We start from the raw sequence: 25,887 nt of genomic DNA on the forward strand, positions 1-25,887 counted from the left end.
TCAAGCAACTTATGGAGTCCATATCCAAGAGTGAGAGGGAGGAAAAGGCTGAAATGGCTCAGGTCGCCAACAAACTCCGCGAATATGAACGTCGACAACGTCGTCGCCAAGAGCTGTTGGAGCATATTACGTCATTCCTACGGGAAGAAGAGGAGAATGATGAGGATCACAATGTGAAAGGTACCACATCCCCCATAATGCAATCACATTCACCACTGCGCCCCCCTTCATACCTCCACTCTTCAAGCCATTCTCCATCAGCAGAGAAGCAGGTGCGCAGCAAAGGGTCCCACACTGAAAGACACTCACCAGCTGATGTGATTTCAACATTAGAGAGAGAAGCTGAGCTGAGAGACTATACCCCTGATGTAGTAGCTAAAGGAGCAAAATCTGCATTCACACCAATATATTCAGCCTCTCCACAGCACCCAATCTCCTCCCATCCAATCTTCTCATCTGGTAGAGTGACGCCAACCTCGGCCCCACAGCAGCTGATAAAGCCAGTCCCCTTGCAACCTCAGTTAACAGGGCTACATCGTGGTGAGGATGAACTTGCTTACAGTCACCTACCTCAGGCACAGCAGCTGTTGACAACTGCAGCTCCGTCCTACAAGCCCACAGCTTCATATCACAGGCCACAAGCAGTGCTAAACTATCCTCCACCTCAATCCCCCTCGATCTACAGTCTACCTCAATATACACCTGTAGTGCCACCTCAATCACTGCCATCTGCCCCAGTAGTGATTACTTCCCCAGCTGTTCAGTCACAGTTTCCAACAGGCCAGACTACAGCCCCACACAACTTCAGTCTGCAACCACGCTCGGTGTATGGTGTGCCCAAACCCAAAATCCCAGATTTCACTACGGATAGCGAAAGGGAGTTTGCTAACCTTAAGTTAGCGTTGAATAACCTGCTCGAACCCCATCCCGAATTGACTGAAAAATACAAATATCATGTGCTACTCGAACACCTCAAGCTCCCCGAAGCACAGATGATTGGCCAGTCCTGCAGACATGATCCATTCCCATACACAGCAGCCATGCATGCATTACAGCTTCAGTATGGCCAGCCACATCAGCTAGCGCAGAGTGAAATAGCAGCTATCCTCAACCAACCTGATGTGAAGTCTGGGGACGCACGCACCTTTCAAAGCTTTGCTCTCAGAGTCCACCTCTTAGTGAGCATGTTGCTGTCCTTGGAAGGGCCGCAGGGGATGGAACTCAACTGCTGCTCCCACGTCGACCGTCTACTCAGTAAACTGCCGAAATATCACAGAGATGGGTTCATTGAGCATCTTCAGCTGCAGGGAAAGCTCAACACTACAAGCCTCAACCCCTACAACCTACAAGACCTGAATGGTTGGCTTCAAGGTAAAGCTCAGCAACAACGCCTGTCGAGCAGACTGGTACAGCGCTATCAACTTGAGAAGCCTGCTAGTAATGGGAGAGAGAAAATCCCATTCAAGGGGAAAGGTCAGAGCATAGCAGTGTATCATGGTGCAGAGCCCATCCAACCGAGCACTACAAGCAAGTACTCGTCAGCTGGTGGCAAGAAGCCATTTAAAGTGCACTGCCTCTTCTGCGACAGCAAAGAACATTACATCAGCCGCTGCCCTAGCATTAAAGTGACATCAACAACAGAGCTGGACAGGTGGATAACAGATGGTAAACGCTGCTGGAAGTGTGCACGTGCCCACGCACCTGAGTCTTGCAACCTCAAGAAACCTTGCAGTGACTGTGGCGACATCCATCTACAAGTGCTCCACAACATTGCACAGTGTCGCTCCACCGACCCACAGTCAAGAACATCAGAGAGTCGAGTATACTTGACTCCCAGCATAACCTCCAGCAAAGTGCTGCTGAAAGTGGTTCCCGTCCTGCTGCACAACGATTCTAATTCAGTAGAAACCTTCGCTGTATTGGATGATGGAGCACAACGGACCATGATCTTACCAACAGCTGTCCAGCAGCTCCGGTTGAATGGTGAGTCTGAGACCCTCGCCCTACGCACTGTAAGGACAGATGTCACACACCTCCAAGGGTTAAAGGTTAACTTCGAGATCTCCCCCAGAGGTAAACCACAGAAACGGTTCAATGTGCAGGGAGCATTTACAGCAGCAGGTCTAGATCTAGTGGAGCAAACCTACCCTGTACAGATGCTTCAAAAACGACATTCTCACCTGCGTGGAATACCACTGAAGTCATTCAACAAAGTACGGCCACTAGTACTGCTCGGCTCAGATCATGTGCACCTCATCACGGCCACGGAGCCAACCCGCAGAGGATCCAACGGTGGACCCATAGCCATCCACACTGCCCTAGGATGGGCCCTGCAGGGATCAGAGAGGTGTGTGCCAGAACAAACATCAGTGACCCAGTGCCTTTTCACCTCATTCGCCAGCCCAGATGATCTCCTGTACCGGAATGTCGAGAGGTTATGGCAACTGGATGTCCTACCTTTCCGGAATGAGAAAATGGTTGTCCGCTCTCGTGAGGACCAAGATGCCATGAACCTTTTGGAAACAAAGACACGGCGAATGGAGGTTGAAGGAGTCCACCGCTATGCAACCCCCCTCCTGAGGAAACAAGGCGCACCCAAGCTCATCAGCTCCACTCATTCAGTCATGGCTCATCTCAGAGCCACAGAGAAGCGGCTCAAGAGAGATCCAGAGAAAGCGGCAATCTACTCAGCTGAGATCAACAAACTCATCAGCGCTGGGTACGTCAAGAAACTTCAACCTCAGGAGGTGGAGCAGTCTGCCGAAGCATGGTATCTCCCTCATCATCTTGTGTGCCACAATAACAAATCACGCCTGGTCTTCAATTGTTCTTTTCTGCACCAAAATGTCTCCCTCAACGAGCAACTCTTACCTGGGCCTACGCTGCGTCCATCGCTGGTAGGCGTTCTCATTCGATTCAGGCAGCACCAGATTGCAGTGAGTGGTGACATTCGTGCAATGTTTCACCAAATCCGCCTGCTACCTGAAGACAGATCACTCCTTCGGTTCGTCTGGAGGGACCTGCGCTGTGAAGAACCACCAGATGTGTGCGAATGGCAGGTGCTACCATTCGGCACAACCAGCAGTCCATGCTGTGCTATCTTCGCCTTACAGCAACATGCTCGTGACTACGAAGACAGCCATCCTGAAGTGCTACAGTCGGTGCAGCAGAGCTTCTATGTCGACAACTGCCTTGAAAGCTTTCCCACCATCTCTGCAGCCAAGCAAAGAGTCGATCAGCTCCGCACCTTATTGGCAGAAGGAGGCTTCGACCTCAGGCAGTGGGCAAGTAATCAGCCAACGGTGGTATCCCATCTTCCCACCGAGGCCAGATCTTCAGCTACAGAGCAGTGGCTGAGCCAGAGCCGTACAGACCCGCTTGAACCCACCTTAGGCCTGAGATGGAACTGCGCTGCTGACACCCTCAGCTATCAGTATCGAATCATTGAGCACTCTACGCTGACGATGAGGACGGCCTACCAAGTGTTAGCCAGTCAGTATGACCCCTTAGGGTTCATGGTGCCATTCACAACCCGTGCCAAAGTGTTGATCCAGCAGCTTTGGTCCAAACAAAGGGGCTGGGATGATCCGGACCTACCTCCTTCCCTCCGAGAAGCCTGGGAAGCCTGGGAGAGTGAGCTGAAACATCTTAACAGTGTATCCATTCCCCGCTGTTACTCGCCACTCCCTGCCACAGGTACAGATGCAAAGTATGATCTCCATATTTTTTGTGACGCTTCGGAGCGAGCATACGGAGCAGTAGCTTACCTTACGGTAGATGCAGGAGACACCATCCACACCTCCTTCATTATGGCTAGGTCCAGGGTTGCTCCTAAACGGCAACAGTCCATCCCCCGCCTAGAACTCTGTGCAGCACTAGCCGGAGCTCAACTGTCCAAGCTCATACAGAATGAGATGACGCTTCCCATTCGACAAACCGTGCTGTGGTCCGACTCCACCACAGTATTGGAGTGGCTTCAATCAGACTCCTGTCGATATAAGGTGTTCGTCGGGACCCGCGTGTCGGAGATCCAAGAACTCACTGACCGACAGGCTTGGCGATACATCGACAGTCCAAACAATCCGGCCGACGATATAACCAGGGGAAAATCACTGCTGGAGCTAGCAGGACCTGGTCGCTGGAGTCGAGGACCCCCACTCCTTAAACAGAGTGCAGAGCACTGGCCAAAGAAACCTGAGCAAACGCCAGCAGTGGGCTCATCCGAATTGAAAGGTATCACATTCTGCTGTTTCACAGCTGTGGAGCCCAACGACAACATCCCCGATGCTACCCAGTACAACTCATGGAAGGAACTGGTGGAAGCAACGCGACAAGCTCATGGGGCGGCAGAAACAGACCCGGCGCACAACCAGCTCATTAGTCACCGAGAGGCAGAGCTCTTGCTGTTGAGAGGATGTCAAGCACATAGCTTCTCAGGAGACGTCGCCGCCCTTAAAGCACAGAAACCTGTGTCAAATCACAGTCATCTGCTTAGCCTTGCTCCAGAGTGGGACGCTGCAACGGGCCTCATCCGCGTGGGAGGGAGGCTGCGCAGATTGAACCCAAGCGTTGGAGAAATCCACCCAATTGTGCTTGACCCAAAGCACCCCGCGGTGAAGCTTCTCATCAAAGACCAGGATGAACGTCTTCTGCACCCAGGCACGGAGCGGGTCTACGCTGAATTGCGTAGACAGTATTGGATCTTGAGGGGACGACAGGCTATCCGACATCACCAACTCAACTGCTCCGCCTGTCAGCGCTGGAGAGCTCAACCGAAGGTGCCACAGATGGCAGATCTGCCCCCGCAACGCCTCAGACTTCTCTGTCCACCCTTCTACTCAACTGGCGTTGATTGTTTCGGGCCTTACCTGGTGAAGATAGGTAGGAGGACAGAGAAGCGCTGGGGCGTGATCTTCAAGTGCCTCACGACTTGAGCGGTGCACATAGAGCTTCTGAACTCTATGGATGTGGACGCTTTCCTCCTTGCTCTTCGCCGTTTCATTGCCAGGCGAGGACGGCCAAAGGAAATGTTATCGGACTGTGGTACCAACTTCCGCGGTGCTGAGGGGGAACTCAGGAAGGCTTTCGCAGCCATGGAACCCCAACTGAAAGAGCAACTGACAGAATACCAGATTGCCTTCAAGTTCAACCCGCCTAACGCTCCCCATTTTGGTGGAGCATGGGAGAGAGAGGTACGTTCCATCAAATCTGGCCTCCAAGTCGCAGTGGGCAGCCAATCCGTCTCGGAGGATGTTCTGTACACAGCTCTGGTGGAAGTAGAGGGGATCTTAAACTCGAAGCCACTGGGATACTTGTCAGCTGATGTAGCCGACTTGGACCCCATCACTCCAAACATCCTTCTGATGGGGCGGCGGGATGCGGCTCTGCCTCAAGTGGTCTACACTCCAGCAGGTATGGGACGGCGAAGATGGCGACACTGTCAGACTCTAGTGGATCAGTTTTGGCTTCAGTTCACAAGGAACTACTTGCCGAACCTTCAGACGCGGCAAAAGTGGCAAAGGTCATCAAAGAACATCACTGTGGACTCTGTCGTGCTGATCATCGACCCATCACTTCCGAGAGCTCAGTGGCCTATCGGGAGAGTTGTCAAGGCTATCGCTAGCCCGGATGGATGTATCAGAGCGGCAGAGGTCAAAGTCAAGGACAAAGTCTACATGAGACCAGTTGCTAGACTTATTGAGCTTCCTGCACTTGAGGATGATACCAAAGACACTTGAAGAATCCCTGGTCTTACACATTTACAAGGCAAATGTGGGGGCGGCTGTTAAGAATTCTTCAAGTTAGAGATGGTTTCATATTCATGCTTTTATTTTGAAAGTGGGCATTTTATTTTGGAGACAGTTTATGCAGTTCCTCTTCCGGCCTCCCGTTCGCCTATTGACATGTTTACAGTGGTACAGCAGTCACTGACGATGTAAGATATGGTCATAATGATGTGGAATGAATGTGGATATGCTACTTACCCTTTCTGATAGTGATGTGTAGCTCCTAGTGATTATTTACGTTCGTTAAAAGGGCCATTTTCACCCGTTAGCATGATCGCGAGTTAGCATCTATAAGCTAACCAAGTTTGAATGAGTTTGTATGGCTGCTAGCCTTCATATTTGTTTTCGGTTTACATGTGTATGTTACGTAATTAATAGTTAAAGCCACATTGATGAATATTAAGTGATTGACACTGAGATAAATGTGTTTATGTACTGTGAAGTGGCTGTTAAGCCTACTGTATTCAATTGCATATATTTAAAGCAGTACACTGTGATAACTCAGTTCTTTATTTCTTTGTATATTTACAGAAACTGCATTGCATTGTACCAAAACGAATTGCTGCACAGTTCTCCAGTAAATACCATAGACTCCATTGATGTCTCGTGTGCTTTCTGACCGAAGCCCTGCAGTGGTCAGTTAGGCTAAAATCAGCATCAGAGGTCACACTCCTCAACACTCACATTGCTTTATACACTGCTGACTTTAAATGTGTTGGATAGCTTTGAGATACTCTGCTTAATAAATCTCAAAGCATGAGCACACAGTGCTGATGGATCACTGTCACTCCACCTTCACACTAACTGAGCCTGATCCGTACTCCACAGGTGGGCTGTTTTTTACATCCAAACCCGACTTGAGCTCAATGCATTTAATGTAAACTGAAGCACTGTGTTTGTGTTAACCTGTCACACAGTTGTTACTATGGTTACAGCTTGCCTGTTCAAACTTAGCTAACTACAACAACATGAATGTTCGCCGCCTGAGAAGTAACAAACACCAGCACTTAACGGGACACACAGCCTCAACACAGACAGCTGGGCCATCACTTATTATCACTTATAACTTATTTTTACACTATATTTATTTATTTCTATTTTATTGCTATTATTTTCACTAAAAGATCAAGATCAAATGTCTAAAAGTCCCAAACTGGACATCATCTCTTCATTTTTGTCTGAACCCAGCCTGAGGGGTTTGAGTCAGGTATCCTCCATCTATCTTCCATCCATCCTCCATCTATCTTCCATCTATCTTCCATCCATCCTCCATCTATCTTCATCTATCTTCATCCATCCTCCATCTATTCTCCATATTCTCCATCCATCTTCCATCCATCCTCATCTATCCTCCATCCATCCTCATCTATCCTCCATCCATCTTCCATCTATCTTCCATCCATCCTCCATCTATCATCCATCTATCTTCCATCCATCCTCCATCTATCTTCATCCATCCTCCATCTATTCTCCATATTCTCCATCTATCTTCTGTCCATCCTCCATTTATCCTCCATCTATCTTCCATACATCCTCCATCCATCTTCCATCCATCCTCCATCTATCCTCCATCCATCTTCCATCTATCTTCAATCTATCCTCCATCTATCCTCCATCTATCTTCCATCCATCCTCCATCCATCCTCCATCTATTCTCCATATTCTCCATCCATCCTCATCTATCCTCCATCCATCCTCCATCCATCTTCCATCTATCTTCCATCCATCCTCCATCTATCTTCCATCCATCCTCCATATATCCTCCATCCATCCTCCATCTATTCCACTGAATTAAAGGGTTTATTAATGTGCTGATTATGTATGTAGTCTGGATTTGTGTGTCACAATGGACTCTTCTTACATTGGTATCCCAATTTCCAAAGAATGCATGCATACTACATAGTACCACATGGTACCACATGAGGAAATAAGCCAACCTTTAGCAGCGATGTCCATCAGAACTGGGTCACTATTGGAGCGGTGGATCCTTGCTCTCCTCCAGGGAACCGGTGCTGTAGCATGCTGCTGCTGCTGCTGAGGGGGGGGCTGGGGCTGGGGCTGTGGTTGGGGCTGTGGTGGGGGCTTGGCCTGTGGAAGGACGCCTGGTGATGCCGGTACTGTCTGGGGACTCGTGTCTAAGTATGAATATAGACATATGCACACACATGCTATTAGCATATTAGAAGCACACATTACTACGATCATTATTATTTTTATATACAACACAAACTGGTAGCAAACTTCCTAAAAAATACACAAACAAACATCATGCGCACTTTCCAACTGGTAAAGCCTCATTTTGTAAAGTTTTGCAACTCTGTGTCTGTGGTTAAATCTTAAACCCAGTCTAAATCAACATCAGTAGCAGCAGGGCCTCCTGCTCTGGCTGAGGAGCCTTGTCTTTGTCAGGAGGGACTGGACGAGTCATTGTAGTCGGACCGGTACATCAGAGCTCTCGTGAATTCTCTGGCTAAAGCAGTTGGATCAGGGGCAGTACATGGCATGCAAACTAAAACCAACAATACACGATGAAATCTAATACATTAAAGACAGTGAGTACAAAATAAAGCAGCACAGCACATCTATTTAACAGAGTTTGTCTACTGCAACAGTGACTGATATCAGCAGTACAGAGATCCACAGTGCAGCTGGTTGCAGATCGGCCAGTGAGATTTTGGTAGGTTCATTTCTGTATGGAGTGAAGTTTTGTTTGACTGTGTGAGGCTATGTGGGGCATGAAAGAAACCCAGCCCATGACCCCTCTACATTCAGGCCTGCCACACCTGGTGTTTGGACACGTTTCCTACCTGGCAGAGAGGCTCCTGGTGGAGACGTAGTCGGGTTCATAGTCACCTCTGTCAGAGCGATCTCAGAGTCCTGAAATAAACAGAGACTGTTACACTGGTACTGTTATCTGAACCACCAAAAAACTGCATCGTTGGTAATTCTAGTTTATTGACCAATTTTTATTCTTAGATATCCACATTAAAAAACACAAGATGTAGGTTAGCCTTCCCTTAGTCACCTTATTATAATGTGTGTGTTTGTTTGATGTTTATGTCATGTGCTGATGCAGGTGCTTGGTTATGCATTCATGTGTGTGCTGTAAAGCCCTGCACTGATGATCCACAGAAACTGAAGTCACTTACTTAACTGAGCCTGATGTTGACAAATAAATAGTTGGTCCTTTTGAATTCAGACTGATTAGTGACATAGTCTGAATGGAGGAAAAGTTTCATCATAACTTTGTCTGTTCTAATGTTCTGATTCGTTGTAGCCCAGTTTCCTTCAGCAACATTAACGATCTATCAAATCGGGGGCACTCGTGCGCTGTAATGGAGTAGACCTGTTTTGTCGGAGCTCCGTGCTGCTACCTCCATTTTCCTATTAAACTTAAACTTTCCCACTGCCCTGTCGCCGTTCTGCATCGTAATCTGCCGATCTTTGTTTTTACACTATGCCTAAGAAAGACGAAGGCAAAAAGGAGACATCCCAGCCCACCCCGACTGCTGCCAACAACGATGCTATACTAGCTGCTATCGCTAGCCACGGCGTCGAGCTCGCCAAGATCTGCACGCTTGTGGATGACTTGAAGAAGCCGATGGAGGGGCGCCTTGACTCAATCGAAGCAAGCCTATCCGCCCTCCAAAAAGATCACCGCGAAGCTGAACACCGCCTGGACGACATGGATGAGGCTCTCTCAGCTGCCGATAGCCGCATCACAGTGCTAGAGGCAACATGCAAAGATTTAACGGCGGCTAACGGACTACTCAAAGCTAAACTGAATGACTTGGAGGGTCGCTCCCGTAGGCTTAACATCAGGATTGTGGGTATTAAAGAGGGTGAAGAAAACGGTCGCCCAACTGAGTTTGTGTCGCGGCTGATACCGGAGCTTCTTGGGCAAGACAACTTTACCAGGCCCGTCAAAATTGATCGGGCCCACCACAGCCTGAGACCCAAGCCACTCGCTAATGAGCGACCGCGGATCATCATTGCAAGAGTCCACTGTTAAAGCTTTCCATATAGATGTCTATCTCCTGTATTTTATGCAGTTTCGCTACTGACGTTGTTATTTAGCATTTTGTCATTCTTAATGTCCAAGTGTTGAATTCTCAGCGTTATAATTTTCAGCCAGGAGTGAGATATGCTTGCTGTTTTTGTTCGTTTCTCATGGTATTGTGCCCCACCAGGACTTTTAAACTCATTACTTAAAGTGTTCAGGCCAGCCTTGTTGGTTAGCCTTGGTGCGATTTTCATTTATCTTTCTTTTCTATAAGGGACCCACCTAAATGCCACTCCTCCAAACATTTCCAGTTTGGGCTTTAGCGATTGTTTGTTATTATTATGTTCCTGTAGGTGCACCTTACTGTTTGTTAATCTTTATTTTGGAGGTGCTCACGGTGCTGTTAGTAGAGGCCAGCTTATTGCTGTACGGTTTAGCCGCCTCTGTTACCCGGCAGCCTCCACGACGGATAGAGGGTAGTGCCGCCTAGTTCTCATTGCGGCTTTTGGTATGTTTTTTTTTTTTTTTTTTTTTGTTTGTTTCATATTTTTATTGATGTGTATACAAGAGTAACAAAGGCACTTATATCAGGACACATTGGTGTCGGCATTAAACGTGTTTGCATACATCCTTAGATTTTAGATTTGCATATTTTTTAGAACGAACAACAATTACTAAAAATAAAACCAAATAGACAATATGCCTACAATGAAAAAAGTATTTAGACATAGTCTGTATAGAATGATTAAACTGACCACATAAACATAATAGATAAGATAAATAAATAATAGCCAGTTGCCATTTATTGTAGAATTTGTTCAAGTTTCCCCTTCTTGAATATCTAATTTTCTCTACTTTTAAAAAGGACATAGCCTCTTTAATCCATTGTGTACTGGAAGGAGCTGTTGTGGATTTCCAGTTAAGAAGAAGGTGGCGCTTAGCAATCAAGGAGGTAAAAGCTATTACTTCCAATTTTTAAGTAGAGTATTGGGTACACTCTTCCGGAAGACCAAAAATACCAATGTGTGGTGAAGTGTGAAAAGTCTTTGAGAATACCTTAGACATGGTGTTAAAGTAAATTTGCCAAAAGTTCGTCAGAGCTGGACAGGAGAAAAACATATGCGTAAGATTGCAGGGTGAGCCTCCACATCTGTCACAGACATCTACCGTATTTGGGAAAATCTGTGCCAATCTTGTCTTCGAATAATAACATCTAAATACAACTTTAAACTGTATCAAGGTCAAACGGGCACAAATAGAGGTTTTGTGAATAACCTGCAGTGCGGATTCCCACCAATATTCATCAAAAATCAATCCTAGTTCACGTTTCCAAGTCTCTTTTGTGTTAGTGGTCAAATGATCATCATATGACTGAATAGAACTATAAATTCTTGAGATTAAAGACCTCTGTAAAATATTAAATTGTGAAAATTCACCCCATGGCTGCTTAGGTGGAAGGTGGGGGAAGTTGGAGAATAAGGATTTTGCACAGTTCCTCACCTGGAAATATCTAAAAAGATGAGAGGATGGAAGATTGAATTCAGTAACCAGATCTGCGAAAGAACAAAAGACCCCTTCCTTATAGAAATCCTTAAAACATTTCAAACCCTTATCCTGCCATAAGGAAAAAGTGGAATTGGTAAACGTGGGCTTAAACACAGGATTTTTTTAACAGTGGGGTTAAAACTGTGGGAGCAGTAAATTTAAACTGTTTCCTGAATTGAAACCATATCCTAAGCGTAGCGGTAACCACAGGGTTGCAGGTAAGGCCAGAGGGGTTTGTGGCGACCGGGCCGGTTAATAAAGCAGAAAGAGAAGCTGGGGGGCATGACTGTGCTTCCAGTTGATACCAAGGTATATCAGTTGATTTGAACCGGAATATAATTTTAGTTATGTTCACGGCCCAGTAGTAGAATTGAAAATGAGAGGCCGCCATAGAACTTACTATTCTGAAGTACTTTTTGTCTAACTCTAGGTGTTTTGCCATTCCACAAAAAAATACAAATAATCGAGTCTACTGTTTTAAAAAAACTTTTTGGTAAAATATAGGCAGGCATTGAAACAGAAAAAGAAACTTTGGCAGGACATTCATCTTGACAGTATTTATTCTTCCAATCAAAGAGAGAGGGAGAGAACTCCACTAGAGCCCAACCGATAAAGGATTTTTAAGGCCGATACTGATACAAATATTTGGTGATTTAAAAATCCAATATTCCGATATATCGGCCGATATATATAAAAAAAAAATTCATCCAGAAACGCGTAACAAAACATAAACAGATTTCCGTAACATTAGTTATTTGTGGTTATTTATGAGTCCTCACTGAAATAATACGATGATGCAGTTTAAAAATAAACTTGTTTGTTTTATTGTCACAACAGAACAGAGGAACATCAAAATTACTAGCTAAGTCAGTTTCACTCTCGGCTTACACCTAACAGCAGCAAAACTGGACATGGTAGTCACAAATTTTGTCATGCTTATTTGAGTTAAGAGAACTGATAGGGATGTATGCAATGTATTTCTCGTTACAATTGCCAACTTACAATGAACACACTTCAACGATGATCTCAGTCATGGATAACTGGTTTGCTCTGCCCGACCCTGGCTGGATCAGCTGGTTGTAGGGTTTGTGGCGTTCTAAACACGAGTGTTGAGTGTCCTCTGGTGGACAAACTATGCAACGCCAACACTCATAACATGGTTGAAGGGTGTTTCGTCCGTTTTTATTTTATTTTATAAATATTCATTTATTGGCAATTATAAATGCCGATACCGATAGTTTGGAAAATGCCTAATATCGGCCAGCCGATATATCGGTCGGGCTCTAAACTTTTGAAAGTCTGCCTTAATCTCGGCTAAAAAGGGAGAGAAGTTTTCAGGGCAAAGAGACTGGCTATTAAAAGATCTGGCTATGTTAACCCCAAGATACCTAAATCCCGAAGGGCTCAATTTGAAAGGAATGTCCGACTGGGAGAGCTGCATCGCTAGTTTATTAACAGGATAACATTCACTCTTGGCGACGTTAACTTTATACCCTGAGAAGCGGCTGAATCTACAAAAGAATGAAACAACGGCGGGGCAGGCTCTTACTGGATTTGCATCATATAGCAACAAATCATCGGCGTATAACGACAGTTTCAACTCTGTATGAGTCCTGGTGATGCCATTAAAAGTGAGAGAGGTCCTCAAGTACATAGACAAAGGCTCTATTGCGAGTGCAAACAAGAGGGGAGACAGGGGGCAGCCCTGTCTACAACCTCTGTTTAGAGAAAAAAAGCCAGATTGAATGCTATTAGTAGTGATACTGGCACAAGGGAGTGTATAAAGAAGGTGTAACCACGATATAAAACTTTCACCAAATCCGAATTTAGCTAAGACTGCAAATAAATAATTCCATTCAACTCGATCGAATGCCTTTTCGGCATCAATTGATATCACTACTTCAGGTATAGCTGTTGTTTCTTTCGAATAGATTACATTTAACAAAGTACGAACATTATAATAGAGCTGACGCCCCTTTATAAAGCCAGTCTGTTCCTTAGAAATGATTATTGGAAGAACCTTTTCAAGTTGGCGAGCCAAGGCCTTTGCAAGAATCTTTGTATCAACATTCATTAAAGAGATTGGTCTATAGGAGGTACAAAGATCAGCATCTTTGTCCTACTTTAAAAGAACACTAATAGAGGCTTGTCTCAATGTAGGAGGAAGTGAACCAAGTGACAAAGATTCAGCATAAACAGAATAAAGTAATGGAATAAGTTTGGCCTGAAAAGCTTTAAAAAATTCGACCGGAAACCCATCGGGTCCTGGGGCTTTATTATTTTGCATATTTTGTAAAGCTGAGTTTAATTCTTGAGTGGTCAGAGCAGAGTCTAATTGATTAACCAATTCTGGATTTAAGGAAGGAAGCTGAAGTTCATCTAAGAACGTGTGCATATCCGCCGGATCTGATGAGAATTCAGACTTGTACAGGGACTCATAAAAAGACGAAAAGACAGAGTTAATAACATCCGGGTCCTCCTGCAATACTCCCGATCCATCCTTAATGCGAGGTATTAGACATGAGGCTGATTGACGACGCAACTGGTGAGCTAGTAACTTACCAGACTTGTCACCATGTTCGTAGTATTTAGAACGGGAATGAAGTAACAGGCGCTCTGCCTCGTTAGTCGTGATAAGATCCAGCTCAGTTTGTAGGGCCACGCGACGCTTTGAAAGATAGTCAGATGGGGCAGCCGCAAGCTGTTGGTCTACTGATTCTAAATCAGATGAAAGCGTCTGAATAGTTGACATCCTTAATTTCCTTATATGTGCAGAGTATGAAATTATCTGACCTCGCAAATATGCTTTTAAGGACTCCCACAGTAGCACCTTAGAGATAGGTTCCGAATCAGATTGGTTAAGAGCAATAAAATCGTCTAATGCACTTGTAATAAATTTATGAAATTTGTCGTTCGATAAAAGTGAGGTGTTAAATCGCCAATGGGTGGGATAGCCAGGTCCGGGGGAGATCTGAACATCTATGGACACCGGTGAGTGATCTGAAACAAAAATTGGGTGATACGAAACATTGTCACTTTTGGCATAAGTTTAGCGTCTATAAAAAAAATAATCTATACGAGAAAAAGTCTGGTGTACATGCGAATAAAAAGAATATTGTCTACTGCTCGGGTTACGGAATCTCCAGGGGTCAACACAACCATTACTGGACATGAAATTGCAAAGGGCCTTAGCCATTAGTGATTGGGTTGAGCCAGGTTTAGAACGGTCTAGTTGAGGATCAAAAGCACAGTTCATGTCCCCTCCAAAAACCAAAAAAACGTCACTCAGAGAAGGTAGGTTTTCAAACAATTTGTTCATAAAACCAGGATTATCAAAATTTGGTGCATATACATTAACTAATAGGATAGGCACTCTAAATAGAGTACCAAAAACTATCAGGTATCTGCTGTCTTTGTCAGAAATGATATTAGTCAGGGTAAATGGGACAGATTTACCTATCAAGATGGCAACCCCCCTGGCCTTTGAGTTGAAACTAGAATGCAATACCTCAGCAACCCAGGGACATTTCAGTCTGACTTGATCTTTGTTCCTCATGTGGGTCTCCTGCAAAAACACAATGTCAGGTTTCAAGTGCTTTAAATGGGAGAACACCCTACACCGCTTAACAGCACCCCCTAAACCTTTAATATTCCAACTGATAAATCTTACATTTGAGCTTGAGACATTAGCCATGTGAAATGTAAATTAAAATAGGAGGCGACCAGGTTCCCAACCCCATACCCCAGGGACAAGGGAGAAAAGAAAAGAAAGAGAGAGAAAAGAGAAAAGAGAGGGGAAAAAAAAAAAGGCCTACAAAAGCTAACTCAACTAACACACCCCGAATCCCACATCCTCCCCCCAGAGCACCTACCACTATCCCATCCCCAAACGATAGGATACCAGTGCTAACTCCACAAGGAGTCATAAACCAAAAGAATAAACTCAAGGCTTTGGACCAAACAGTCATCTTCACCTCGCTCCAACTTGACTGGAGCTCCCTCGAACATTAAAAAAAAATAAAAATGTCTAACTAAAGACAGGGCCAAGATGTTAACAACACAAAACTTAAAACCATCTAAGAAACCTGCACATAAGCATATTGACTTCTTATTAGAACAGTAGGAGTTATGGTGCCATTTATATCAAAATTAACAGAACATATCTACAGTAATGGTATAATATTCAAAACTATTTCGTAGATAGTGCTGATAAAAAAGGAAAAAAACATTTCAGCACCACTTTTTTTAAGTAACATAACTGCAGTGGCACCTACACTCAAACCTGTTTCGACAAGTTTGCAGTAACTAACCCAAGTTTACTTGAGTGTTTTCACAAAAGCTGCGGCTTCGTCAGGTGATGTAAATTCCCTCGTGACATCCCCTCTAGTGATCCGGAAGCGTGCCGGGTGTAGCAGCCCAAACCTTATGTCGGGAATGTCCCTGAGCTGGCGTTGGATGTTATTGAAGGCTGCACGAGCTTTAGTTGTCTGTGCAGTGAGATCTTTGAAAATGGAGATAGTTGAATCCTTCACCTTGATCCATCGCTGGGCTTTGGCACGTTGTAGGATATCAACACAGTCTGCATAATAGTGTAAACATGCTATTATGGGACGGGGACGTTCGCCGGGTTTCGGCTTAGGCTGTAGGGATCGATGCGCGCGGTCCACAACTGGCTCTTTTCCTAAGCCGAAAGCGTCTTTCAGCAAGGTGGAAACTGTGGTTGCATCGACCATGCCGTGCTCCTCGGGTAGTCCTATTATCCTGATGTTATTACGGCGAGACCTCGCCTCCAGATCTTCACATCTACTGTCAAGAGTAACAAGTTGTGCTGAAAGTTTGTCCACTTTACTTTTGAGTGAAACCACATCGTCAGTACATGTTGACAGCGGGCCCTCCATGTCATTCACAGTTACCTTTAGCTCATCCACCTCCGACCAGATAGCCGCCATGTTAGCTTTTAGCTCCGTCTTCACACTCTGCATCTTGGACTTTATCTGAGTGAAGTTGTCTGTCATTGCCGTCTCTAATTCAGACTTAAAAATGCCTACCATCTCTTCTCGAAGAGCAGCGAGCAGTTCAGCCTTGAAGTCCGCAGAAGCCATGCTTGGGACGACAGCAGTTTTCTCTGAAGTAGGCGCCTTAGCAACTGCACTCCGCGGCGGGGTGGCCGCACCACTCCCCGGCGGGGATGCAGCCGGGGGGGCAGGCCTCGTTAGTGCAGCCGCCGGGTTGCCCGTATTTTTTGGTTTTGAAGGCATACTGGAATATAATGCAGATACAACGAGCTTGTGGAGTTAAAATGTAATAATAGAAAGTTCACGAAAAAGCCCTGGTGTTCATTTAAGAAAGTTTCGCAGGAGCTCCCGCAAGCACGTCTTACTCCATTAGTCGCTAAGCCGGAAGTCCTGGGTTTTTTGTTTTTTGTGTGTATACTGCCAGTTTCTTGTCAAGTTTGTGATGTCAGCCTTTATTTTCTGTTCTTTGGTTTTCTAAATGCAGGATAGTCATTTGGCCAAGCCGGGATTGAGTCCTGTTACTTTTACCTCTTGGAATTGTAGAGGTCTTGGCAAGGCACTTAAGAGGGGAAAGGTATTCTCATATTTAAAGTCCTTGTCGTCTGACATAATTTTTCTGCAGTAGACCCACATCTACTGATTATCCTGATTTTTTCTGTAAAGTTTTTAATCTTGTTGCAGAATATAATACTCATAACATAATCATCGGGGGCAACTTTAACTGCTATTTCGACCCTCAGTTGGATAGGTCTTCCAACAATGCCACCCCATTGTTGAAATCTGTGCCAGTTCTCAATGATTTGGTGAATTCGTTTGATTTGGTCGATATTTGGAGGCTTCAGCACCCCCTTGAGAGACAATATTCTTTCCTCTCTCCCGTACATGGTACCTTCACCAGAATTGACCACTTCCTAGTAGACTCTAAACTAACCTCGCACATGCTCAGTTCAACATATCATAGTATTTTAGTGTCCGATCATGCTCCTCTTTCAGTCCAAATTCATTTTAACCTCCAGACACCTTCATACAATTGGAAATGCAATCCCTCCCTAAATTCAGACAAAGCATTTCATGATTATATTTCGGCTAAGATTTCAGATTTTCTGCTCACTAACGATAATGGGGCAGTCTCTGATTCAGTTTTATGGGAGTCGTTTAAGGTGGTACTGTGGGGTCACATCATCTCATATCAATCGTCCACTAAAAAGGTCCAGGCTGAGGCGTCTTGCAGTTATTGAGGCTGAGTTGGCGGTGTTGGAGGACACTTATCGCAATACAAACGATGAAGACACCCTTAGGTTGGAAACTATATCCGTGAACTTAAGCAAAAGCACTTCGAGCAAGGAGATAAGCCTGACAAATTACTTGCTAGACAGTTAAAAGGTGTACAGGCTGACAGGGCAATACATAAAATTTCTTCTCCCACTGGACAATTGATAACTGATCCTAAACTGATTAATGACAGATTTTTTGACTTTTTCAGTCAGTTGTATACCTCCAAATCTAAGCCCACTGACTCCGATCTCGATGATTTTCTCAATTTATTGAACATTCCAGCTTTTAGTGAAGCCACTAAGCTAGAATTGGATTCTGATTTCACACGAGAGGAAATAAAAATGGCCATTCGCTCCTTTCCCAACAGTAAAGCTTGTGGCCCTGATGGCTCTGGAATAGAATTCAATAAAAAACATATAGATGTAATTGCCCCTCTTCTTCTTCGGATGATAAATTGCTCTGTTTTCCTAACAGTGTATATGATGCTCACATTTGCCTTCTCCTGAAAAAAGATAGGGACAGCACTAATGTTGCGTCTTATCGCCCTTTAAGCCTGCTAGACCAAAAGATTGTTGCAAAAGTTATGACTAACCGATTAAGCGAACATGTTGGCACGTTAATCCACCCTGATCAGACGGGCTTTATCCCAGATAGGTTCTCCTTCTCCAGTACTCCTCGTTTACTAAATATTATGTATTCCACCAATCTATCAGACTCTGCTGTTATTTCATTAGACGCTTAGCATGTTTTGATCAAATTGAATGGAGATACATGTTTGTGACCCTCAAAAAGTTCGGTTTTGGCAATAAATTCATGACTCTTAAAAATGCTGTATGCTTGTCCCAAGTCTACGGTCTTGACTAACCACGACAGATCTCCTTCTTTCTTATTGCATCGCGGAACCAGACAGGGAAGCAGCCTCTCCCCTTTGCTCTTCAAGCTCGCTTTGGAACCCCTGGCTATTTCCATTAGATCTTGTCCTCAGATTGCTGGCATCAGGGGTGGCGCATCTGATAGCCCCATAGGTTTGTACGCAGATGATGTGATCCTGACTTTGTCAGACGTTAGGGTGTCAGTCCACTTTTAAGACTTATAAAGAATTTTGGACAGCTCTCTGGTTTTACCATTAATTGGGAAAAAAGTCTGTTTATGCCTCTGTCTGATGGGCTCGACTCTGCCTTCCTCAACAGTTTACCATTTAAAGTTTCCACCAAGTACTTTGTGTATCTTGGGATCAACATCACCAGGAATCCAAAGCTCCTTTTTAAGTTGAATTACTCTGACCTGATTGGTAAACTCAAAATCATGATAGATAAGTTTAGACTCCTTCCTCTCTCGTTAATTGGGCGTGTCAATATTGTCAAGATGGTAGTTCTTCCCAAATTTATGTATCTCTTTCAAAACATACCCATATATCTTACAGCCTCTTTCTTTAAGATGACAGATTCCATCATTATTCCCTTCATCTGGGCAGACAAACCTTCTCGTATCTCTAAGGCACACCTACAGAAATCCACAGCTGAGGGAGGCCTCAGCCTCCCTGTCCTCCGTCATTACTATTGGGCCTGTAACGCCAGAGCTTTGGTTTTTTGGAGTCACTCTGCAGCTGCGGCAGAGCAGATTGGCTCCCTCCATCCCAATTGGGCTGTAATTGAGACTCATGTAGCTTCAGTGCGTGCAGGTGCCTCCTTAGCAGCCATTCTATTCTCCAAACTAAATCTACCTTTTAGATGTTTTAAGGATGATTTTTTTTTATGTGTAACACATTTAAGATTTTGAAACAGATTAAGGGTGTTGCTGAATCTCCCTGGACTGTCTACCTACGCTCCTATTTGTCAGAATCCTTGTTTTAAACCAGGCACGATGGATGCTGCTTTTGTACAGTGGTCCGACAAAGGCTTGATCGCCATCATAGATCTTTACATTTACGGCCATTTGCAGGCAAATTTTTTTTTTCTTCGATGAAGTCAGAAATTTTGTTAGGCAGTCGATCCCTCGTTTTGAAACGTTGCCTGAACAACACATCTTTTATGAGCTTATGACCAAACCTCCCACCTCTAAACGCTTGATCTCTCAATTCGTTAATCTTTTTAGTTTGGCAGCCCCTTCTCTCCATATTAAAGAAGCCTGGGTATCAGACACCGGTGATAAGATTTCGGATGCGCTGTGGGCCCAGGGACTGAATAGGATCAAATCTTGCTCTATCAGTGCTAGAATTCAACTTATTCAGCTTAAAGTCATCCACCGGCTACATTTTTTCAAGACCAGACTGAATAGGATCTTTCCCTCTGTTTCTGCTACCTGTGATAAATGCAAATCAGATGAAGGGACTCTGGGTCACCTTTTCTGTTCCTGCCCTAAGCTTAGGATCTTTTGGGATGACATTTTCCACTTGTACAGTATTATATATAGTAAACAGTTGATCCCTGACAGTCTTCTGATAATATTGGGCTGTTCCAACTTTTCTCTCACTCTTCCCTCATCACTACAACAAGCCCTCACGTTTGGTATGGTCGTAGCAAAACAAGTTATCCTTAGAGATTGGAAATCAGTTTCCCCTCCTCGTTTTAAAAAATGGTTGAGTGATATGGTTTCCTGTATCTACCTGGAAGAAACTCGATATACTCTGTCAGACACTCACCACAAGTTCCTTGAAGTCTGGGGACCCTTTATTGTGTACATTCGAAGTGATAAACTTCATCCCCTGGATTAGTTACACTGGACTATATTATTCTGTCTCATTTTGCTTTGTACTGCTTGCATTGTGCTTTGTACAACCAAGCCTCTCCTTGACCTCTCTTGATCCCGGCTCTCTGGACTGTCTTGGACTTTAAAATCTACCTCTGTACTCTTGATTCAGTATGTGGACTGACAAACTGTAATTTTCTCATGTTTATATTACTGTGGGCTGGCAGTTTGTTTTGTTTCGCTTTGTTTTGTCTCGTCTTGTTTTGTTCTGTTTATTTTGTTGTACATAGTCTGTCTGTTTTTTTTGTGTGGTTTAAACTTTATAATTAAAACAAATAAATAAATAAATAAAAAATCTATCAAATCGATGACTGTTCTGTAATGAGCTCTCTGATTTGCAGAATTTTTAAAATGTATCCTGTAACTGCAAAATGTTTCAGGCCAATCTAAATTCTGTTTTTTTATTAATTCATCACAAATCTTGATTGCATCAAAGATAAGACAAGATGCAGAAATAATCCACAGTTTTCAGCCGGGGACTAAAATGGTAAAACGTGTGTAAAAGATGAAAATCTCAGATGTTGCAGCTTCCTGCAAGACATTTTGTATCTTTGACAAGTGTTACCATTTTTTTTTAAAATGACAGCTAATATGTCTGTCAGATTTTTGTAACTCAGTATCGGCCTCAAAAATCCAGCAACAGTGGAGTTGTTAGCCGATGTAATGCTAATATGAAGTGTACCTGTGTGACTGCAAGTGTACCTGTGTGACTGCATCGGTGGAGCCTCCAGTGACAGCCTCATATGGAGGTGGAGGGTCTAATGGACAGAAGACCTCCACCCCTTTGATCCGAGCCCCGTAGATATGAGGGAGAGGAATCACACTGTCCCCGAGCATCCTGAACACACAACACACTGCTGAGTGAGTCATCATGGTCCACCATCAAGATAAAACACAATATATGTGTGTGTGTGTGTGTGTGTGTGTGTGTGTGTGTGTGTGTTACCGGCGGGCCAGGCGGGGTGTGTATGAGTAGAAAGTGGAGAAGTAGGAGGGGGGAGGGGCTGGAGCCACAAACTCATCTGGGTCTGGGACCTGAGCAGGCTCCTCCCTTTCTCCCATTGTGGCCCTGGCCTCGTCCTATCACAGAGCAGGGACACGTGACATCACACATCATGTTATTAAGTTATCATATCAGATGCACTTCTGTAGGCACACACAGGGTAACGTCTGGTTACATGGCAGGTGGACATGATGTACACATGGCGTCACTAATAACATCTGCATGCTCTCTAAAGCTGAGGGTCACGGTTTCTCTCAGGTTTTACACCAACAAACACAACTAGTGCTTAAAAAATAGAAATGTTCCTGGAAAACTTGGCAACTCCTTCTACTGATGAAGACATGTGAAATGATGGGGACAGCTACAGCACACAGTGTTTCTAGGGTCAAAAATCTATTCTAAATATTGATATAATGAAGCTGATGTGCACTCAGAACTGCCTATAAATCTTTCTATTTGGGTTTGTGTACAGATTATTAAGCCCATGAAGACTAGCATCCAGTGACTGAAGGGAAATAAACAATGAACAGCAAACGACGTTTTGAGGGGAGGACCATCATTTGGTCGGTCTCTGCCGTCTTAATGAAAGGTTTCAGCTCCAGGGTTTACTTCAGCTGGCTCTTTGCCACATGGAGCTGTTCAGCAGGTGAATATATCAACAGCCACATTGTTGATGGGAAATATGTCAAATAAATAGTTATAGACAGGATATTAAAAACCTAATATTGTGTGACCTACATGATGTTGCCAAGACCACTTAAATGTAAACTTATACAAGGACACAGCACTGTATTCAGAAGCTGTTTACTCCAGCAACAGCACTGTAACAGTTTACCTCTCTCTGTCCTGAGAAGAGGAAGACGGACTGAGGCGGCTTTTTATCACAGTGCATCTCTTGTCCACAAGAGGGCTCTCTCTCTCTCTGCGATAAAGTATGTTTAAACTTTTTAATATTAATAATCTGCCACACAGTGACCAATCTCTAGCTGCCAGATCCACTTTTATTATGGTTGTATTGTACAAACTGCCTAAATGGTTCACTGGGCACAGCAGTAATAGCAGTTACCTCATGAATGTGTCTGAACCTTACGTCTGCTGCAGGGATCGAGTGGGACGCTTCAAAACATTCCTCTGAAACACTAGAGTCTAATAATGGAATGATAGACATGATAATAAACAGATAATTTTCATTTGCTACTCTGTGTCTCAGTAAGAAAGTTTTAACACTATTTAAACACAAAACATTTTGTGCATATGCTCTGAATATTTTCAGTAGACAGCAGTTTTTTGTTCAGTATTTAGTGAGTCCATATTGAATACATATTTCACTGGAGGTAAAACTCTGGATATAAACACATCATGATCTCACATCCTAATTGTTATTCTGATATGTCTGAGCAGCAGTCTACAACACTGTCCCATTATAGGTAATGGCCTACAGCATTAGCCTTGCTGCAGCAGCCTGACCGGAGTGTGATCATACCATGCAGGGTGTTCTTGCGGTGAAGATCTGCAGGTATCTGAGGGCAGCTGCCATGAGACACACAGCTGTGGTCAGAGCATTCAGAGCACACAGTGCAAACAGCACTTTCTGTGAGAGTCAGAAACACAATCAGATCATTTAAAAACAGAGCAGGCACACAGCTACAGCCACAATCTGTTGTCAGTATTCAGAGCAGACCTCACAGGACTCTCATCTCATCTCATCCTTTTCTGGCTTCTTACAATATCATTATTATACAGTACAAACGCTTCTGCAGTCACCTGAAGGCAGCACAACACGTTGATAAATGTGCAGCCTCTGATGTGTCAGAGCACAGTGAGATTACACGTGGCTGTCCACACTGTTCACCGGCCTGCTACCAGCACACACACCTCTACATACATCAGACTCGTCAGTTATACTGCAATATACTGCATTTTTACATGTGACTATCTAAACATGCACTCCTACCTACAGCTCAATGTATATACTCAGCAGTGTGTGTGTGTGTGTGTGGAGGTGCACCTTGAGCAGGATCCTCATGGTGCTACAGGAGTGAGCAGGGTGGAGCTCCAGCATCTTCTCCTCAGGACACTGGGTGCTGGGGGAGAGAGAGCAGCAGTAACACACATCTCCAGCCTCACTCTGAGGCAACACACACACACACACACACACACACACACACACACACACACACACACACACACAAAGAGGGTTTATTTCAATATGATTTGAAACATTTCTTGGTTCAAAATTCCCAGAAAGATGAGGATGAATCTTGCTGTGGATGTTGAACGTCCCCGTCAGGTTGCATCTTATTCTGGTGACACCTTTGACCTGGCGGCAAAATCAAATATCACAATATTTTTACCAAATCCCTTCATATCCATACTGACACAATAATGTACAGATGACTATTGGTACTTTCACAAAATATCAACACAATGAGGTTTGAGTTCAATAATGGTGGTTAAAAGTGGATAATAATTATAAATAATTATAATATAATAATATTTCATAATTATATTATAAATATAATTAATAGTGGATATAATGACTAAGTGGGGAAAGGCAAGTATTAAAACTAGGGCTGTCAAAGAAAAGGGTCTTTTGAATGTCAAGTTCAGCTTCAAAGCTCTGCCAGATGGTTCTCTCCACAAGAAAAAAGTTATTAACATTTACTGTCGATGTGAACTCAGCTTCAAGCTGCAGCTTGCAGGTTGATTAACATGGTTCAGTGAACCTTTACATTGTGTTAGTATTACTGAGGAATGTTACATTCAGGTCAGTGTGTCCATCTGTTGCTGCTTGTTGGACTTGAGTTTGTCATGTTTTGCTTTAGCATATTTTTGGAGCATGCAGTACCTTTGAGGTTATTCTGGAGAGTATTCTGGACAGTATCTGTCAGTGTTTTGGATTGTTGCAATAATAATAAACATACATTTGCATAATGCATATTTGTCCACTCCCATGTTGAAGAGTATTACAAACTTGAAAAATATCCCTTTAAAGGTACATGTAGAACAGATAAAAAATGTGCCATTAATTTGTGATTAATCACAAGTTAACTATGGACCATGATGCGATTAATCACGATTAAATATTTTAATGGATTGACAGCCCCAATTAAAACAAGTACAACAGTCTGGTAAGTTCAGGAAATTACATCACTTTACTGTAATGCAGTTTTTAAAATCCAGGAAACACTTGACATATCATGATATAACTAAATCCAAAATCTATGATGACACATACACAGATTAAAACCACCAACTTAATATTGTGCAGGTTCTGATCCGTTAAGGCATGGTCATAAGACCTCTGGGGTATCCTATGGTGTCTGGCAAGAGGACGTTTGTAGTGGATCCTCTGGGTCCTGTATGTTGAGGGGTGGGGCCTCCATGGATCGGACTTGTTCCAGCATGTTCCACAGATGCTCAATCAGATTGGGATCTGGGGAGTTTGGAGGCCCGGTCAACACCTTGGGCTCTTTGTTGCATTGCTCAAACTGTTCCTGAGCAGTTTTATTGGTGTGTCAGTGCGAATTCTCTTGCTGGTGGGCCACTGCCATCAGGAAGCACCGTTGCCTTGAGGGTCCACAACAGTAGCCCTTTTCACACAGAGTCGCCGCATTATCGCCGCAGCGGCGGTTCGCCAATTCTCTGCCGTTGTTTGTTCACACAGAGCCTAGCAGCTCCGGCGTAAAGACGAACCAGTGTGTCAATTCATACAGCAAGCCGGCGCTGCATCCAAAAGAGGCGTGACGGTACACGTCATGATGATGACGTTTTTTCAACGTGTTTCCCCCGGTGTCCTCCTGTTAATCTAAACATGTACACACCATGCATCCTGGAAAGTGACAAAGTTACGTTTTCTCTAAATTACATAATTACATAATTGCCATCAGTAAACAGGACGGTGTCTGACTCTGTTACTCACAGGGAGGGAGGCTGTTTTCTGGGGGAAAGTCTCGGTCGGGAGGGCTGACCGTCGCAGTGACAAACACTTGGTGAGTTAAAGTTAAAAGTTTTTTGCCAGGGACAGACGCTGTTTTTCGGGCAGAAATGTGACGAAGAGTCGGTAGGACAGACAGGAGGACAGACAAGAGGACAGACACTTCTCCACGAATAACTGTGGTATTTTTTTTCCTCATATAAGTTGCCAAAGACACGAGCAGTTACTATGTTACTGTTGTTTGGTCCTGTAACGTTGCTTTGTGGGACATTTCTCTTTACTTTGTCTGATAACTAAACAGGTCCTTCACTCAACAGTGAACACCATCAGAGCTACACGCCCCCGCTCCGTGCCGCCGGCTTACCATTCACACTGGTTCGGTTCGCCAATACTGCGCCTCTGATACTACCTCTGAAGGCGCATCAGAGGCGCAGCGAAATTTCACCCCTCACCACATCTGAAACTTTCACACATAGGCGGATGCGGAGAATTGGCGCAGGATTGTGGCAGCCGGTCACTCATTACAAGATCACACATGCAAGATGTGACACAGGATTGATGAGTCCAAACAGTCC

General features: G+C 44.2%; 1 protein-coding gene across 2 annotated transcripts in view; it reads right to left on the minus strand.

Annotated features, from left to right (window-relative positions):
* The window catches only part of fam189a2 (family with sequence similarity 189 member A2), a 78,800-nt gene that overhangs the window by 13,102 nt on the left and 39,811 nt on the right, over positions 1-25,887 (minus strand). The window contains exons 4-10 of one of the 2 annotated variants that reach the window (XM_073466004.1): positions 23,384-23,503; positions 22,859-22,966; positions 21,319-21,452; positions 21,075-21,210; positions 14,843-14,899; positions 8,594-8,663; positions 7,724-7,921 (exon numbers count right to left, since the gene is read on the minus strand). In XM_073466004.1, coding sequence (XP_073322105.1) covers positions 7,724-7,921; positions 8,594-8,663; positions 14,843-14,899; positions 21,075-21,210; positions 21,319-21,452; positions 22,859-22,966; positions 23,384-23,503 — 823 coding nt within the window. The remainder of the gene's footprint in view (positions 1-7,723; positions 7,922-8,593; positions 8,664-14,842; positions 14,900-21,074; positions 21,211-21,318; positions 21,453-22,858; positions 22,967-23,383; positions 23,504-25,887) is intronic. The other variant, XM_073466006.1, reaches the window with a different exon arrangement.

Source organism: Pagrus major, chromosome 5, assembly GCF_040436345.1.
Source record: "Pagrus major chromosome 5, Pma_NU_1.0".
NCBI lineage: Eukaryota > Metazoa > Chordata > Actinopteri > Spariformes > Sparidae > Pagrus > Pagrus major.